Source organism: Rhea pennata, chromosome 23, assembly GCF_028389875.1.
Source record: "Rhea pennata isolate bPtePen1 chromosome 23, bPtePen1.pri, whole genome shotgun sequence".
NCBI lineage: Eukaryota > Metazoa > Chordata > Aves > Rheiformes > Rheidae > Rhea > Rhea pennata.
In genome coordinates, this window is record NC_084685.1 from 7,230,773 (window position 1) to 7,248,686 (window position 17,914).

Sequence of the window (17,914 nt, forward strand, 5' to 3'; positions counted from 1 at the left end):
GCAGCAGAGAGAAGTATTCCTCCCTCCTCCCTGGCTCTCAGCTCTTTGGGGGCTGAAATCCCGGTTGGTTAGGGGCCAGCTATCAGCCAAAGGGAAGTGAAAAATCAGCATTCCTGGCACAGTCTTCCTGCCCCCTGACTGAGAGCTTGCTTAGTGAAATGCTTTGCTAAGCTGTTTGGCATTTCACCACCATTCATGCAAGATATCAAAGAGGTTTCGATTAAAAATAATTACATTCAGTTTTAATTACATCCTTTAACAAAGTGAATTTTCAGCAGAGAGCGAATGTGACATGTCGTGGTCTTTAAAGACTGAGAAACGTGGGAGAAGTCTGCGAGGAGGGGTGAGACACACCACATCAGAAACAGAAACCTGAACGACTGTGTCAGAGAGCAGTCATATGAATAAACATAGCCACCCCGCTACTTCCATCACGGCAAGGAAGAAGCGACATAGAGATACCTCCGAGACCCACCTTGGCCGGATTGAGAGCGGTGATGACCCACACACAGTATGCGTTGTTATCGTATTGCACGGGATAGTTGGGAGAAGTTATCACACCACTGGGACCACGAAGGTAGGTATCGCACATCCTGGCTGTGAAACAGGAAACAAGACAGACGGAGTGAGGACTGTTAGCTTAGGGATGTATATCTGGCTCTTTGTTTAGGGAGGAGAGAAAAGTAGAGATGCACATAGTATGGAAGTGGGGGTGAATCAAAATTTATTGCTCTCTGATGTTTTCACCAGTCAAAAGAGTCATTTTCTTCCTTGTACCATCAGCAACAAAGGGTTTACCTGGGCTGAAGAGACTGGAGGTGTTTTCAGGGGCCAGGTGGACAAACAGAGCAAGAGACCATTCTCTACCTTTTAGACCGATTTAGTTTTTTTTTTTCTTTATTAAATCTCTCACCAAAATACTTCTGTACATCATGAAAGGTTACAGCGATCACATGGAAGATTCCAGCTAAGATATCGTTCCTTTTTAATGTCCCAGGGAGGCCGTATCTTCTTTCTTCATACAAGCCAAAAAATAATGCACAGCAAGTATTTAATAGGCAAGGGCTGAATTCAGTCTGATACAAATGTCATCTCAAAGCACAAAGATGACAGCTCTACCGAGCATCTTAAAAACAGCTTAGTAAAGGTAGAAACTGGAGGGAAAAAAGGAAAAGGAAAAAGAAAACTTTGGGGAAAGAGAAAATCCCCAAAGTTATATGTAGGAAGAAAAAAAGTTGATTCATACAATCATCATAATTCAGGCAAATCCTTTCTTATCTCTTGCAAGAGGACACCATAAATTTCCTTTATAGTGTCACATATTTATGCCAAATATCCTCTTACACTGATTCAATTTATTCTAGGCTTGTTTCAAGAATTAAATGGGATTCCAAAGCCTTGCAAAACTCTACAGATGATATTAAAGTAAAAAAGAATAGAAAAATAACAATTTATGACTTTAAGAGCTTTAGAGGGATTTAATTAAAAATATTACAAGTTGCTCATTATTAACATTACAAATATCACAATTATGCAGGCCAGTTTATATATATAAGGAACACAGAATGGCTAAGGACAGAACAATCACCAGTATTTTAGTTTTCCACTAAACTTCCTTCACACACAGTTCATGGCTGGGCCACAGGATGATGAGGATGATGCCAGTTTGCAACCAAAATCCCAATAATACCATGTTACTAGCCTATTAGCAGCAGCTTCTATTTATAAGGATCTCCCTCCATCTTAGCTTTTCCAGCCTTTCATCTCAGGCTTTTACTTTGTCTCCTTGCTCCCCTGTTACATAATCCACAGGCTGCAGAGCTAATAGCTTACAGTTATAGTAAGCTCTGTAGTTAATGAAAATAGCATTATTAGTTCCATTATGAAAAGAAATAGCTTTTTTTCTTACAATCTGAATTTTGGGAATAAAATAATTGCATAAGAACCAAATAATGGGTTCTTTCTCAGGCTTATATTCAAAGACTGAAAATTTGAACCCATACTATTTGCACAAGCTTCACAATAAAACAAGAATCATCTTTAGAAAAAAAGAAAAAATATCCTAGTAATTAGTAAGTTTTGGCAAAAACAAACTCCCTTTCCAAGGAGTACAAATCCACCCAGCACCATGCTGAACAGGCAGCAGTAGAGAGCTGAATTGTTTGAGAGTATCAAGGGGCTGCTCTTCCAGCTGGGTCCCTTGCCTGACGCAAGCTTTGGAAAACAGAGCTGTACCAGGGCTGCCGAACCACGTGCAGATTAAGACCTAGCCAAAGTTGAAAGGAGAATCAATAACCCAACTCACTCTGAAAGCATACAGCGCTTAGTCACCAGTCAGTAACTGTTCAGTGGCTACTAAAGACAACAGAGACACAAGCTACTTAACTGTCCTTTCAAGCAGCTACTTGAGAGCTAAACTATTAGACTGATTTAACTGGGATTATTTCCTAAGAAATGGCATTACTTAAACATGCAGTTTCTGCAGCCAAGTTCCTTGGCATTTCTACAATCATCTGCTCAGCTATGACTGCGCATATCAGACCCATCAACAGATAAGGAGCAACAGCAGGACAGAGCTTGACCCCTCCTGCTCCAGCCCATGCCTTCCCGAAGCAGAGGAGGGAAGCTTTTAACCAAGGCCTATTGCATAGGACTGCGCAGCTCTAGCTGCCAGCACTGTTTTTTTCACCAAACAGCATTTTACCCTCATGTAGCGCCTTTCACCTGAAACATCTGACCATTAGGGAGGCACTAAAGGCAACAGCCACTCCACAGGTTTGGTAGCCCTGCGATTCCCCAAAGCACTGCTAAGCGAGGTTTAGCAAAAAAAAACTCAACCAGAGCTGGTAACATGACAACTCCTTAATTAAAAGGAGTCTTAATAACAGAGTAAAGAGCTTGGAAGGGTGAAAGACTTCTGCATCTTTCCCATCATAGCCTGCTCTTAGGGTATTGGCAGCCTAGGTGCTCCCTGGAAGACATTAAAAGATTAGCTATTCTAAAAGTTCTCAAACACATTATAGGACCGCTAGAAAACAGTTTTGATCAGCTAAAGAGAGGAAGACTGAAACAAAAAGAAGCTAAAGAATGAAGGGGTTGCTGGTAGCCACCTCTGAAAATAAGTTATGTAAAGTTAGCAGAGAAGAACATAAGAGACAGAGGGTCCTCCACGGGGAGGCTGGGACCCGGCAACCTGAAAGGATCCACTTAAACACTACTGGGAGTGGCAGTGCAGTAAGTCAAAAGGAAAAGGCAATAGGCAGTTACTAAGTGATGACAAACTTGAGGACAGAGTAGGAGATGCAGGAATAGGATGTGTTTTCTCACTAGTCCTAATAACTTGGTAAAACCTTTGTATGCTCTCACCTCTGCACACAGGCCTGTGGTCACTCCATGCAACTATTATGTCACTCACTCTCTTACAGGTGATGCTTTTGGACCCTTGTAGATCGTAGCCCTCATTGCACGTGAACTGGATGCTGGATCCTAACCTAGTAGACAGAACACAAAGCAAGGTTAGCAACTGAGATGCTTCTGCAGAAACTGGCTTAACTTTTTTTTTTTTTTTTAATTATCCCAATGATTCTCCGAAACGTAAAGAAAGCACGCTCACTGGCCCCCAGGCAACACCAGGGATGAGTAAGGGACGATCTTTCGCCTTGTGCAGCTGCTCGTGCTGGGCGCTGTTTGCCTGAGGTGGTGACTGTCTGGGAACACATTTGACTCTCCGAATAACTGCAGCGGGAGTTTTACTCCGTGTAGGAGCACAGACTGGCCCCAGGAGAGGACACATACAGCATTCCATATTTTAAAAAAATTAAAAAAAAAGCTTTATCTACTACTGAAACACTTGCTCTTTATTCTGTCGCTTTGGATTCAGCGCCTTTGCTGGTTTAGGCCAATGCTGCCTTATTCACTGGAGCAACACAATGCTGGTTTACATCAGCTGAGAATTTCTCCTGCGGTGTTTGGGCACTCTGTGGGGAACCCCACCCCACCAATCCATTTTCCAGATTTCAGGAGAATTTGATAGATTCAGGTTAAATTGAAAGACATTTTTAGTGAACAAAACAGCCATCGATAGCAAAATAAGATTAAATATTGATCCACCATTGCTAACAGCAGGCTGATTCATTCCTGTGCACTTTAAATGAAGGCTAGTGACTACAAGGGGGTAACAGCACTGTTTTAAACTTTATAAGAAAACAATTATCCAGCAGCACATATACTTATTGACAAGAAACTGTACCAGTGCTTTGTGAAATTGCCTCAAATTTACTAGGGGCAGGGCCACGCTGGGATTTAAGCTAATCTGAGAAGTGATTCACTTGATGTTTAAAACAGGACTTTCTGCACTCAACTGGAGAGGAGACGGATAGCGAACACCGGCTCCACAGGCCTGGCTACGGCCCGTTTTGAGAAAAAGAATTATTCTTAAAGAGAGATCATTATAGATCCTCATCTATAATATTGTCTCACACGCGCACGCACACACACGTGCACGTTTTACACACTTCCTCTTTTACAGCACCAATCGCAGCAAGCTTTCTGGAATAACTCATGTAGAGGTGGGCAGGTGGTCTCTACGGGGAGGGACGAGGCGATGCCGAGCAGCACAACAGTGGCTAGAGACAAGCGCTTTGCTGCATGCAGAAACACACCCACGCACCCACGCAAGGGCTTACCTAAAATCGTTGCCTATTCTTTTGCCTCTCTCTGGAATCCCAGGGTCTGGACACATATTATGTCCCTGGGACACACCAACCTGAGTTACTACAAAGCAAAAACAGCACATACAGAGACAGAATAGCAAAAGAAACATGCTTTCATCAACTGTCTTGGTGGATGAGGAGAGAAAAATGGCAATTGGTAGCTCAAAAACCTGAACATGTTCCATTTTGTTTAGAAAAGTATAGCTTTGGAAACAAGTTTAACTGGAATCATTTCAGCTCAGCTTAAACACCAACGCCTTTTCTAGTAAGTGCCAGCTAGGGACACAGTTTTCCCTCCGTTCTACTACAGAAGTACCTCTGAAAAGAATTTTGTCATTCTGCAAAATTACACCAATTAAATAGCCCATTTCTGAAGCCTGTGATTAAAACAGCCACCTGTGAGATGCCGAGGTGAGAGCCTACCGCCCCTCGAGCCGTCCGAGTGGTGCCAGGGAAAGCAAACAACCCAGCGAGGAGGCAGGTGGATGAGACCAGGGAGAAACCCAGGCCCGGAACAAAAGAGAGAGAGGAGAGGGAAATGCAAGTCGAGCATTTTAAAACAAGTAATTTAGTTTGAATATGAAGGCTTTTATGGAGCAACCTTAACGTAACTGCCCACGAGCTCAACGCACACCTTCAGACTTGATTCTCTTTTGCCACATCCCCCCCTCCAACCTGTCAAATGGCGCAAACGAGCATTGACTTGGCATGGATAAAACCTGGGGGGCTCCCGACAAGGATGAAATGAGATCTGGCAGTGCTCTGACTTCAATTTTGTATTACAGGAACTACCAAAAAAACCTACAGGCACAGGACAAAGGGGTGGGTCTGCCACAGAGCTGCAGAACTTGATGCAATTCAGTTTTCTCCTATCACAGAGGGAAGGACACAAGGAAAATGCAACACTTCCTGGCAACGATGTTGAAGCAGTGGAGCATGAATCTTAAACGAGCATGTTTCCATTCTACCTCTGCCTATCACTAAATTAGAGGAAAAATCTCAATTACACTTCAGAACACACTGCTTTAGCACAGTGCCCCAAGGATCCCTGCCAAACGGATGATGGGGCGATGCTAAAAGCACGTTCCTCGCTCTAGATGTTGGCTCCACCACTGCAGCTCTGCTCCGCACTGTGCACGGTGAAGAACACGGAGGTGCGTGCATGGAAACCTCTACGCGGGCAGACAGGCACACGGAGCGTCCCCACAAACACGGGCCGCGCAGCACGACCGCACCAAAAGGCCAGACCATCCTATCGGGCAGTCTGGGTAATTACCCCCCGCGGCGTCAGGCACCACAGCTGCAAACCCCGTGACGGACCCCTGCTCCTGAAGGGACGGATCAGGCTGCTCCCGCAAGCCCGGGGCTGCCGCGGAGGCGTGCTGGGTGTTTGCAGGGTGGCCAGGCACCCCCCGCGAAGCAGCGGGGCACGGCGCTGCGGTCGGAGGCTTCGGTGCTCCGCTGCCTCCTCCGCGTGTCTGAGGGCCAACGGGGAAGAGAGGTACGGCTGCCGGCGAACCAGGCTCCTCGGAGGCTGTTTTTCTTACTTTCCATAATGCAGCATATTCATAACTTCGTGTAAAGCTCCGTCACGTGGTAAAACAGATACAGCAGCAAGACACAGCAGCATAAAACAGCACCATTATCTTTGACGGCTGCGTTTTGTAGCAACAAAGCTTTGCTGCCACCTTTCATGTCTCCTGACGACTCCGAGCGCACACAGGCATCGGAAGGGACCGCAACGCTGCCCTGGAACTGCGGCTGCCGCGGCAAAACCCTGCCCCACAAACGAGCATCCCCATCAGCTCCCAGAGCCGCAAGGTCATCTGGTGTGGTTGTTTTGCTGAAACCTATTTCTTTCAGTTTGATCTGCTCTCCCTCCTTCCCTGCTAAATTTCATGCTTAAATACAAGAAAACTTGCAATGTAAAACCCAGAAAACACCCTCTATGATTTACCAGGATTCAAACAAGCATCATAAAATTGTGCCAAGTGTTTGCCTATTAAAGCACAGTTTTTAAAAGGAAATTGTCCCATAAATCACAAATCCAAAGCTTGACACGATTTCTAATCTGCTGTAAACCTTTTGCATAGCTTGACTACTTTGCTCTAAGGCCCGAAGCTTCAAATGCGTTTACAAACCACGTAAGATGATGGCAGTGAGGACCCAGATCTTGTCAAATCTCTGCAGGAGCAGGGTATGCAGGAGGGGTATGAGTCGCAACGTGCGCCAAAATACCAGCACAGAAGTGTCAGTCCAAGAGGCTGAGCTGTGTCTTCGGACCTGTTTGGGGCTTTTGCCGTAGCGTTGATCCGACTGTTGAAAGCGATACGGGGAGCCGAACGCTCCTCTGCTGCCCACCTCTCATTTCTTTTCCCCACAATGACACGTAATGCAAATGAGAATTAAGAACATGGAAATGCCCACAGGGCTTCAGCAGCCAGTAGGTGAATAACCTCTGGCAAAGCATGGAAATAGGGTCAGAATAAAATGTCCTCCAGTATCCAGGCACAACACATTAGGAAATGAGGTTGTTTTGCTGTGGGAGCACTGTACAAAACCAACAGCAACAGCAAATACTTGGCCCAAATCCTGTGAGGGAGATCATCTCTGCAGAGACAGTGTGGTCCTTCTGCAGATGAAATCACTAACTTTCAGGAGCCCTTCTGCTAGTGCTTGAAATGGTATGTTGCTTCTGGGAAAAGGTCGGCTGAACAAGGTACAGAAGTGACCCAGTCCTCCTTGCGGCTCCTTAAATCACGGCCCACCTACGCAAACGTGCTGCCTCTATCACGTACACGGGGATATCTTCAACAAACTAAAATTAACAGTTTGAAATAGTGTGTACAAACTAGGGTTGTAAGTCACAGATCCATACAGTATTAAAGCAAAAATGCTAAGATTTCTTATTTCTACACCTTCTGCAGAGTAAAACCACAATGCACAGGAGATGCACCTACGGCACGGACAGGCACCAACACGGCTTCTCCAGCCAGTCGGCATTTAAACACTGGTGTCATCTTCCTGGCAGAGCACGTGCCTGGATTGCCTTTCTGCATCACACGCTTTCTCCCATGGTCAACAGACTATCCAATGTCATTTATGCCCAAGTTGATCTGGTGTCAAAGCCATGTGTTATGCCCGTACCTAAAGTCAGTGAACCTTGAACAGCCCCACTCAAAGCTGGAGGAGGCAGCGAGGCTACAGGGCACAGGCAAAACCCACGGGCACCCCGTTATCACTCACATTCCGGAAGACTAAAACAAACCAGTTCTTCTCTGGTTAGCTATCATTTTATTAACATCCCTGTAACAGCGGCAGACAAACCAGCAAGCGGATTAGATAAAACAGAGCAAGAGGGAAGGAAAGGTATCTCCGTATCATCCCTGCTGGAACACTTCACTTCGTAAACATAATGAAAGGTGGAGAAAAGGGGAGGCTGGATTAGATGGTCAATTGCAGCAGTTTTGTTCTAGCTTTTGTTATGAACACACATACACGACCATAACTAAACAAAAGGTTATAAACCATATTTGTTATGCTGAGAACCTGCTGCCAGTTCTGTGTTCATCCTACTGAAGGTTTGACTGATCTATGCCTGGGCTCAGCATTTCCGTGAATTCCTCAAGGTTACTAGGAAAACAATACATCTTTAAAAGTGTGATGAACTGTCCCATAACTTTTAAATTATAGGCCCAAGGATTCTCTCCCTCCCCATAACTGTGGAACGGATTTTCGCCCCTTTTCTTTCCTTCTCCCCCCCCTCCACTTTCTTCTTATGATATATTCAGTAAAAGCCAGTTACGATTGCTCTGTTTGCCAAAATAATTTACTCCATCTGTTGAAAGAAGAACTAAGAATCCTTTTTACTTCTCTGTATTTTCTCAAGTTAATAAAGGAAGTTAACTGATAGATTCCCACAGGACATTTTTTTTTTGTATTGAATTTAGGAATGTTAAATATGAGCTACAAGATAAAAGAAGCATCTAAAAAAGGTTTTACAAAAAAAACCCGAAGTTTCTCAGCATGAGAAATACAGTGAAAATAAACAAGTCAGCTCTTCTACTGAGGAAAATAAAGGATTTTAGCAGTTATCCATTGTTCTAAAGAGGTTAAATTATTCTTTATGATCTAAGGCTTGCTGTTACTCCATGCAAACATCTGGTGACGTTAATGGATTTCAGAATTCAGTCCTAAAATATGAAGAGCAGATTTTCTGGTAACATGCTCATGCCGACCGAGGACTTGCTGCCTTTCTCACCCAGGAGGGCCCTTCGACAGCCAGGCAAACTTTAAGCACTCGAGTGCATTTGAAGGACCTTCGTGACACAGTGCCAGACCTGACACTAGGCCTCACACGTCTAATTTCGCAAGCATGAACAGGGTACAGATTGGGGCTGCAAGACCCTAACGCTGGAGACAACTCCTGCCAGCTGAGAATTTTATGCTCAGGGTATTCTGGACCTGTATTTAACCTCTTGTCACTATCTCAGAGTAGTTCAGGAGAAGGATGCGAGTACAGAAAGAGTTAAGGCCTTTCAGATTTTAAAGACCATCATTTGCACAGACCATGTCTGCAGCATGTCCTACTCCAGCTGAAGCTCACTTCTTTCAAAGTCGTGTTGCCTGCTGCTGCAAACCCTGGGCCCGCTCCCCTGGTCCTCGATACTCCTGTTGTGCCATTGCAGCACAGTCGAGACCCAGACACACACATTCACACTTCGGTATCCGACGCAGAAAGCAGGTTTGCTGCAATGCTGAACATCTAGCAGCTTCTGTGCCCTTGGCTGACACCTAAAACTAGTCAGCACCCCCAAATAATTTTGCACTTGTACATTTAACATAGATTTAGACAAATCTAAGATACACAGAGCTTGTACTACTTCATAGAATCCCTTCCAATAATATTCAGCAATGCATTTTTAGGGTCAGAAAAGCAACTTTAATGGTTTTTTTTTCCTGTAAGAAAGATGCCATGTTTTTCATACTATATGAATGTGGAATATACATATTTACATACTGCATGCAATATACTAACTTTGTCACTGCTTTAGGAATACTGCAAATGCAGAAAGTATGCCTCAGTTAGTATCAGGAAAATGATTCCCTATATGTGATCTCAATTTTAAAACCACATTTCTTATAGCTTATTCTCCAGAGCAATATTTTTCCCCCTCTAAAAATGATTAAAGATGCCCAATTAATTTTAGAGAATGTGAACAGTATGAAGCACTTGATTTAAATTTCAAATAAACATGTTTGACTGCATCCTAGCACAATTAGCGCCTCCTCCCTGAATTCCATATTTTTATATATTCTTCTTCTAAAATAATACTAACAATATGATACGAATACATTTTGTCTCCACTTAGATATGCAAAACATACAGGTTTTAATCTAGCCAGGTAGGATCTGGTAGCTAACCACAGCTTCAATTCAGCAAAATAAAAACCCCCCCCCAAACCTGCAGAGTATTAAAGCAGGTAGCTCCAAGTAGCCTTGTTTGGCTATAGATTCTTCAAGGAAGAATTATAAAGACAGATGCAAAGTCTACCTGAAAGCATTAACAGTAGTAAAGTGTTTGAAAATAAAGCATGGTAAAGCACTAGCTTTTATTGAGGGAGACAGAAATTTCTAAATTTCTGATGTTCAAGTCATGTGAAATGATAAGACCAACAACTAGCGAACTTCATAGCTCTTTAATCAGCCTGTCCCACCTGTATAGTTATTTCTGATGCATATGCTGATTCACAAGTACATGAAAGCTGGAGCGAAGAAGGGGCATGGCTAGCCATGCAAGTCAAAAAAGCAAGGGAAAAGGAAGATAACATTTTGGGCTCCATTTCCTGAAGATAAACCATTTTCTGGAGACATCTTCTCTGGAATCAGCATTTCTGAAGTTGAAAATTTACTGTAACAGAAGTGTGACAGCAGAAGGCTGTGCAAGATAGAGGTTAATCTGGGTTTACAGTCCAGACACAGCAGAGAGCAGTTCACATGGAAGAGCTGAAAACACAAGGGCGGTGGCAGGCACCATGCTGGAAACGGAGAGGAATTTGGGCCACAGCACTATTGCCATATATATTATCATAGCTTAATAGCTTTCAGGCTAAGCTGCCTTCCTACGCTCTGTGGTTTGCCTTATCAAATATGACAAGATTAGCCCTACACAGGATGCTGAATTGACAGCTCTGAAGACTGGTGTCTGCAATCTGTTGGGTGAGGATAGCCTGGGCAGAGGCCACAAGAGCTTCCTACACTTTGGCCCTCAACGTGGCGCAGGACTGGGACAGAACGGGCCACACTAAGCACCAGAGCACCGTTGCCATCTCCTCACCAGCCTCCAGCCCCTTCCCAGGAGCTACCGGGAGGCTTATCGCTGACACGGCTCTTAATGCAGGCAAATCAGAAGCACCTGGCCAGGAATAGCCAACGCATCTGACATCCCAAGGGGCTTTTCTATACATCTATTTATTTATTTTGCTGTTCTCGGTCCTTTGGTTTACTAACAACACCATTTCACCAGCAGTAACTGGTGAAATTGCCACAGAGCAGCAGTCTAGCATTCCCAGGAAGGAGAAATGAAAATCCTGTATTCTCCCCAAACCCACAATATTTATATACAGTAAACTAGTACTTCCAAAACAGGCTAACATTTGCACTCAGTAAAGACCCCCGCACATCCCAGCATCCAAGATACCACATTTCCTATTTCAAATGCACCCTCTGTCTTCTGGAGCTGCAGGGACAGCACAACAAAAGTTAGTGGTATTTTCCAACGTAATCTCATTCTCAGTTAAGGGAACTGAAGTACTTATTATATCTTAAAAGGTCAATTAAATTCTTCCTGTCAAGAATATTTCATAGGACTAGAAACCTCTTGGACGCAGCTTTTCCTGAAAATTGAATTGATTTTCTATAAACATGCCCCACCATTTTCTATCTGGAGATTTGGGGCAATTTGCATCCTGATATTTAGTTACTTTTTGAGCCTTTCTCCCGAGTAACGGGAGACTACAAGCCCTCTCAAGTGAACCTAGAAGCAAGCTGATTTCATTTTGGAATGACAGTGAATGATGTTTTAAATTCAGTTCATCTATTTTTCTTAACTGAATTTTGCACTTGAAATTCAGGCAAGTGAAATGGATCTAATGGACTATGCAACAAAATGATCACACTCTCTCCTCTAAAAACTATTTTAAGCAGTGCCACATTCTGTTCCCATTTGGATTTCTATAAAATACAACACAGAGTTAGTCCAGACTGTTCTTGCTTAATCTTAAGAGTCTTCTTAAGAGCCCAGGCATCTGTCCAGAATCACGTGCATAAACAAACCTATAAGTCTTACTTCTGACCTGAAAAGAACCAAATGTAAAGATGAACAGACCTAATGGATTCACTTACTGCAAGAGGAAAATGTAACAGAGGCAAAGCAATACTCTCAGCACACATCTAACAGGCACCAACCACTAGATGTGCTGAAGGAGAGTAACTTAACAGGGAGATCACTAAAGTTGCTGTTATAAACTCTCGCACAGTAAAGTGATACGATTTTTCTGCAAGGAGGAATAATTAAATAAAATGTAAAAAGAGAGATACTGTTATTGCTTCCCTAGATTTTCTGTAGTTCCTTATCCCAGCTCCTTATTTTACAACAGATACACTAACTCAGTTTCCAAAATTGTTCACATTTTGACACTTTCAGACTAAAAGAAGACAGAAGTAATGAACCCCGGTCTGTCACTGAACAGGAATCATACAGTATATATTAAATGTGCACACACCAGTCCCCTGCGTTCCCACTCCAAGGAGTTAGTAAATGCTTGTGAATAGAGCACTGGAAGGAAATGATGCAGTAATGCAGAGGGAGGAGAGGAAAAAGCATTAAAACTTTCAAGAGTGACAAAGTTTTAGAGATTACTGAAGTCAAATGAAATGTGCAAGGAGACCACTGGACAGAGCGCAAGGAGGAGCGGGGAACTTACATACTGATGTCTTCTGGTTATTGTCCTTGCTGGGCATTAGCTTCACCCCTCTGGACTTCAGTTCAATTTGCTTTTTGACTAGAGAGAGATTTAAAACAAAGCAAAAGACAAGGAAAAGATTAAGCTAAGTATTAGGGATTATTTAAAAGGTAAACAAAGCACCAATTGTACACCACCGATCCCCCGCATCTTGGATAAAACAGGAGTCTGGTGAATACTCTGCTACTCGCGAGCTAGGAGACTCGACTCGGCCCTTCCCAAATAGAAAGCACCTCGGCTTAACTGGCACCAGCCGGGCAGCCAGGGCCCAGCACGCCTCTCTGTCCTGACCGCTCAAAGCCATTAGGATCCCTCCTTCGTTTACCTCTGTTGAGCTCCGCACTCATTCCCTAAGCTGAAATGACCCACTTTGAATACAAAAATTGGGAGCACCAACCTGCTCCCTACAACCCATGCCATTTTGCTCAGCATACTAACATGGGAAATGGCGAAGAGAGAAGTTCTAGAGAGTTTTGGGATCCCAACAGTCAAATGCTGACCAGTTTTGCTGCTGGAGTTATTACACAGCCACATTATGCAGAAAAGCCATTCTCAGCTTCTTTGGGAATCCAGCACTCAAACAAATGCTCCACAACCTGAAAACTGTGCATGTGCTCTAAATAAATGGTACACTCACAAAAGGCAGCAAAAATTCAAAGCAAAAGAGCCATATTCAAACCATATTATTGACAAAGAATGGTACAGATTTACAAACTCATTATTAATAGCCACCGGCCGATCAATTATAAAATCTGCGTGAAGACTCTACCAGAGGTCCTGCTGCAACCACTCACCTCCCTTTCCAAACCTCAGCTAGAAGATGAGAAACCATATGAAGGTCGTGCCCGGATTTCTATCCCTCCATTCCCAGGAGAATCCCCTACTTTGACTCAGTGCAAAGACTCACAGCCTAACTGAGCACGTGCTTGCTTTTATCTTGATTTGGCAGCTACTGTGACTCTCTCCACACAAGAGGGTTTTGCACAAACCCTGCACAGCCGGAACCACACCAGTAGAGGCTCCCAACTCCCTCCTGCAGCATAAAGCCAGGTATTTTTGACTAACACACAGCAGACTTTTTACTGCATATTTGAAGTTAATGTGGTTAAAGAATAACTTCAAATCTGAAAGAGTGATGTTCAAAATCACTTTATAGGATCCCTTCTCTGATGAGTCGGTTCTTATCTACGGAGGAAAGCAGCCCATCTTCCACTTCAAAATGTTCTTTTCTCGTTCTTTATCTTGTCAAACTTTCATCTCTAAATTAGCACATTTCTGAGACAATGTTGTCAAGAAAAATTACCAATAAAACTAACAAGTTTTTTTAATCATCCTTTCTTGGTTGAAAAAGTCTGTTAATAACATCTGTTTGCAGGAGCATCAGACAGGGAGATGTCAAGCATCACACCTTGAAGCTTACCCAAGGTAGCGTTTTTCTGTGCTACATGCTGGGTTGCAGCTTTTTGTTTGTCATGTGGCTATAGCTTTTTGCCTTCTCTTTAAATAACGCAGTTATAACTTCAAACTGAGGTCCATGTTAGTTTAAAAATATTCATGAATAAGAACTTGTGTTGTTCATGGCTTTCTTAGCAGCAATCGTATCTTTAATCTGTTGTGCTTTCTTAAAGAGAGGAAAAATAATTAACAGTGTGTTGATCTGAGGCAAATCTAAGACACATCTATTTCTCTGGAAATGTAATGCACCTGCAAACGTACCACGAGAAAAGCAGCAGCTCTCTGCCCGAAATGGCAACGTATTCCCCCGCGCCGCAGCGCGTCACCGCCAGGATGCTGCAACATCCAAGCGCTAGGCCGGGCAGCGGAAAGGCTCCCGGGGCCGTCGCGGCGGAGCGTGCAAAGCCGCCCGCTCGGGGCCCGTCGCCAGGAGCGGCTGAACGCCCCGAGCTATGGCCAAGGGCGATCGGTGCCAGAGGCCTCCCAACCTCAGCACCCCGGGGCCTCGCTCCTGATTAGGCTTTTTTAAAGGGCATTTTTATTCCTACCTGCCTTCCACAATCCAGCCCACAGGAGGAGGCCGCTCTGAATTTGGGACTCTTCCTGAAAACTTAGGTCCAAAGCACCCAGTGGTCTTGAAAATCCGCAGCAGAAACTGGACCTTCATTACTAAGATGCAAACCTAACGCAAGGACACCGAACCACATTACGCAGGGAGTCTGTACCTTCCATTACTCTAATTGCATTCTGCCTCTCTGAGCAATTACTGAAATCACTATATCCTCTCTGCGTAATCCTTCAGCTTGTTTGTTACATGGAGCCGCAATGACGAGAGCGAAGCTTTACGCATGATGCAATTCAGATTAGAACGAGTCAGGATACAATGTTGCTTCTTTTTTAAACAAAAAATTAAGAACAAGTCTCCTACTCTACACCTCAAAAATCCAGTATATGGAAATCTACTTTGTTCGCAAATTTGAATGTGGAACAGTACTACAAAGGATCACGTCAGGATAAACGGGTGAACAAAATTTACTCTGTTTTCTGGAGGGTTTTGCTGCTCGTAGATAATCTCACAGATCTGGTGGAATACTCAGTTTCTTGTCAGAATTGAAAGATGACATTACGAAGCTTTTCTAGCAAGCAGGCAATTTGGAGCATTTCTCTTAAACCATTTCACGTTGCTTTAAATAAGAATTTAAGGAGACTTATTTTTAATTCTAAAAAAAGCATTTCAGCATAAATCTATTCCACGAGCCTCTGTCCCCCTTGCTGTGGGATTGCTGCTAAAGATTGGATGCCTGAATTAGATTTCCTTTCCCTTTCTTCTGGCTTGGGTGTCCTAATCTTGTGTTCGTGATATTACTGTGGGTTGCTTACGGGGATGCTTAGTGGACTTCAAGAAGAGAAATACCTTCCCTCAAAATGCAACTGTTTTGAGTCACGCGAAGCTGCTTGAATTACAGGGTTGGCCATTCTCCTGTGCTTTTAACTCATTTTTTTCTCCTCCCCATCCGTTTCTTTCAGGTCCAGTCCAACCCTCCCCAGCATCCTGTACCAGGTCAGGCTGCGATCTGCCCGGAGGCCAGCGAGGGCGAAACCTTGCACAAAGCCCCGGCTGCGATGCAGCAAAGCAGGATGTGCAGGCAGCAGCTGTGCCGGCTTCTCCCCAGGCCAGGCTGGAGGAGCCCTGCAGACCCACCCCAGGGAAGGGGGGACTCTGTGCAGTTACTGTATTGGGCAGCTATGACTTGGCTTTGGTGCTTAGCTCCGCTGACTTTCTGTGCAAGCCACAAGCCGCTTTCTGAACAAGCCACAGGATCCTCTTTCTGCTGCAAGAATAAGGGGTAAAAAGGATCAGAACAAAGAACAACTATTTATTTACACTGAAAGGTAATTGGGGGTAGAGAAAACACTGTATGTTTGTGCAGCACCTAGTAAAACAAGGCTTTTATCTCATTTATGCCTTCCATTCCTAAAAAATGGTTGCTTAGCAGTCAGTGCCTGCAACAAATGCTAAAATTTTCCTGTCTTTGCCTTTTGCTCAGGATTGCCCAGGAGACTCAACAGGTTGCACAGCATATGCTATATCCCCTTTACAGCCCAAAGATGTGATCCAAGATGAAGACTGGTAGATCTGCCAAAGATTAAACATCTATATTTATAGATACATCTATCCTTAAATGCCACTCATGTGGTGCAATATGCACAAAATAGTTTAACAGACCATTACTACAGATATGTCTGCTGGTACTCAGCACTGTGCTATGGCTTAACTGGGCTGAAACTTGCCCACATTCACCTTTCTACCTTAGAGTGGAGGACAAAAAGGGAAGGGAAGGGGAGAGGAGATCAATAAAAGATGCTATTACATGTTGGTAACAATCAGCTGAAGAGCAATTTGGGATCCTATTTATGTAATAAAATATATGCTAGAGAGATGGACTACAACAGATAGATCATCATTTAGACCTGTTTAGCATCATTTTAAATTCAACAGCTTTTTCATTACCTTATTTGGAGTATTTAGAGTGAAGTATTAGCGTACTCTAAGATGATGACCGATAGTGCTGGGGTTAGAGCCCAGGCATCCTGTTGCCTGTCCTGTGCACACCATTTCTAGCTTAATTTATCACCTACACTTACATTGCACCTTTTGGGGAAATGAAGAAGGAAGGCGTGGGAGGTAGGAGAAAGAAAAGGTGGGGGGGGAAGAAAGAAAACAGCTCACTGATGTCTCTATAGTCCCTTTTTTTTTGGTTTCACAGAGTGTGGGAACACAGTATTTGCAAGACAGCAAGATTCACCTTATATAAAAAGACTAGGAAAGGGAAAAACATTTCCAAACTCTGTAGAAGGGAATTAATTTGCTATATTCAACATAAAGAGAACTTGTATACAGGCTGATTGTATCTAACCTTGCTTCCACATTCATAAAGAGATTTCCAAACTAGGGCATGGATTAGAAAGAGTTCAAATGGAGCATACAAAGAAAGTGTTCTGCTAAAACTAAGCATCAACGTAAAATAAGTTGGAAGGGGAATGAGTTTCTTATAGATTACCAGCAAAGACAGATACTGTCTCAGAGGATACAGGATGTTAATAAATTACAAACATATCACTGGAAAACAGACAAGAAATCAGATTCGTTCTAATCTGCTCTTCCTCCTCTTAGACAATCCCAAGGTCACTTTACGTCCCTAGTGCTAAAAACACATTTTATTTGCTCTACTTCATATAGTTTTACATGTCCTATTTTGTATCTATTTATTTATTTATCTCTATTAAAATATTTATATTCAAACAAGTCTTTGTTCCTCTAAAAAGGTTTACATTGAGCTTTCTGAAGTTGCCCTGCTATCTTTAATGTTCTATGAACACAGACTTCATTGATTGCAACAATCCTGCCTGTATCTCTGGTGCTGTGGTTTTTTGTTTTAGTATTTTTTTTTCTTTTTTTTAAGCACTGAAAGCTCCTCTAAGAGATAATAAGAATCTGACAACAAGACAGGCTATGAACAAAATTGCCTATTTGGATGGTTTGAACGGGAGTCGCAAAGTAATCTGTGCTTTTTCTGGAAGCACATGTATATACAAAAATCGCTTTAGTCCAGAGAAGGCAAAATTTTGCCTATTCTAATCTACAGACTAGCCTGAGCAAAAAGACCTTCCAACTGTTTTTTAAGAGCTTGGAGAAAACTTTTTGTTGTTTGTTTGGCATTT

At 43.3% G+C, this 17,914-nt stretch overlaps 1 protein-coding gene across 1 annotated transcript in view; it reads right to left on the reverse strand.

The window, feature by feature from the left end:
- Positions 1 to 17,914, reverse strand: part of CSMD2 (CUB and Sushi multiple domains 2) — a 325,353-nt gene that overhangs the window by 158,265 nt on the left and 149,174 nt on the right. Inside the window, exons 7-10 of the mRNA XM_062593772.1 lie at positions 12,698 to 12,775; positions 4,686 to 4,773; positions 3,367 to 3,491; positions 476 to 597 (exon numbers count right to left, since the gene is read on the reverse strand). Coding sequence (XP_062449756.1) covers positions 476 to 597; positions 3,367 to 3,491; positions 4,686 to 4,773; positions 12,698 to 12,775 — 413 coding nt within the window. The remainder of the gene's footprint in view (positions 1 to 475; positions 598 to 3,366; positions 3,492 to 4,685; positions 4,774 to 12,697; positions 12,776 to 17,914) is intronic.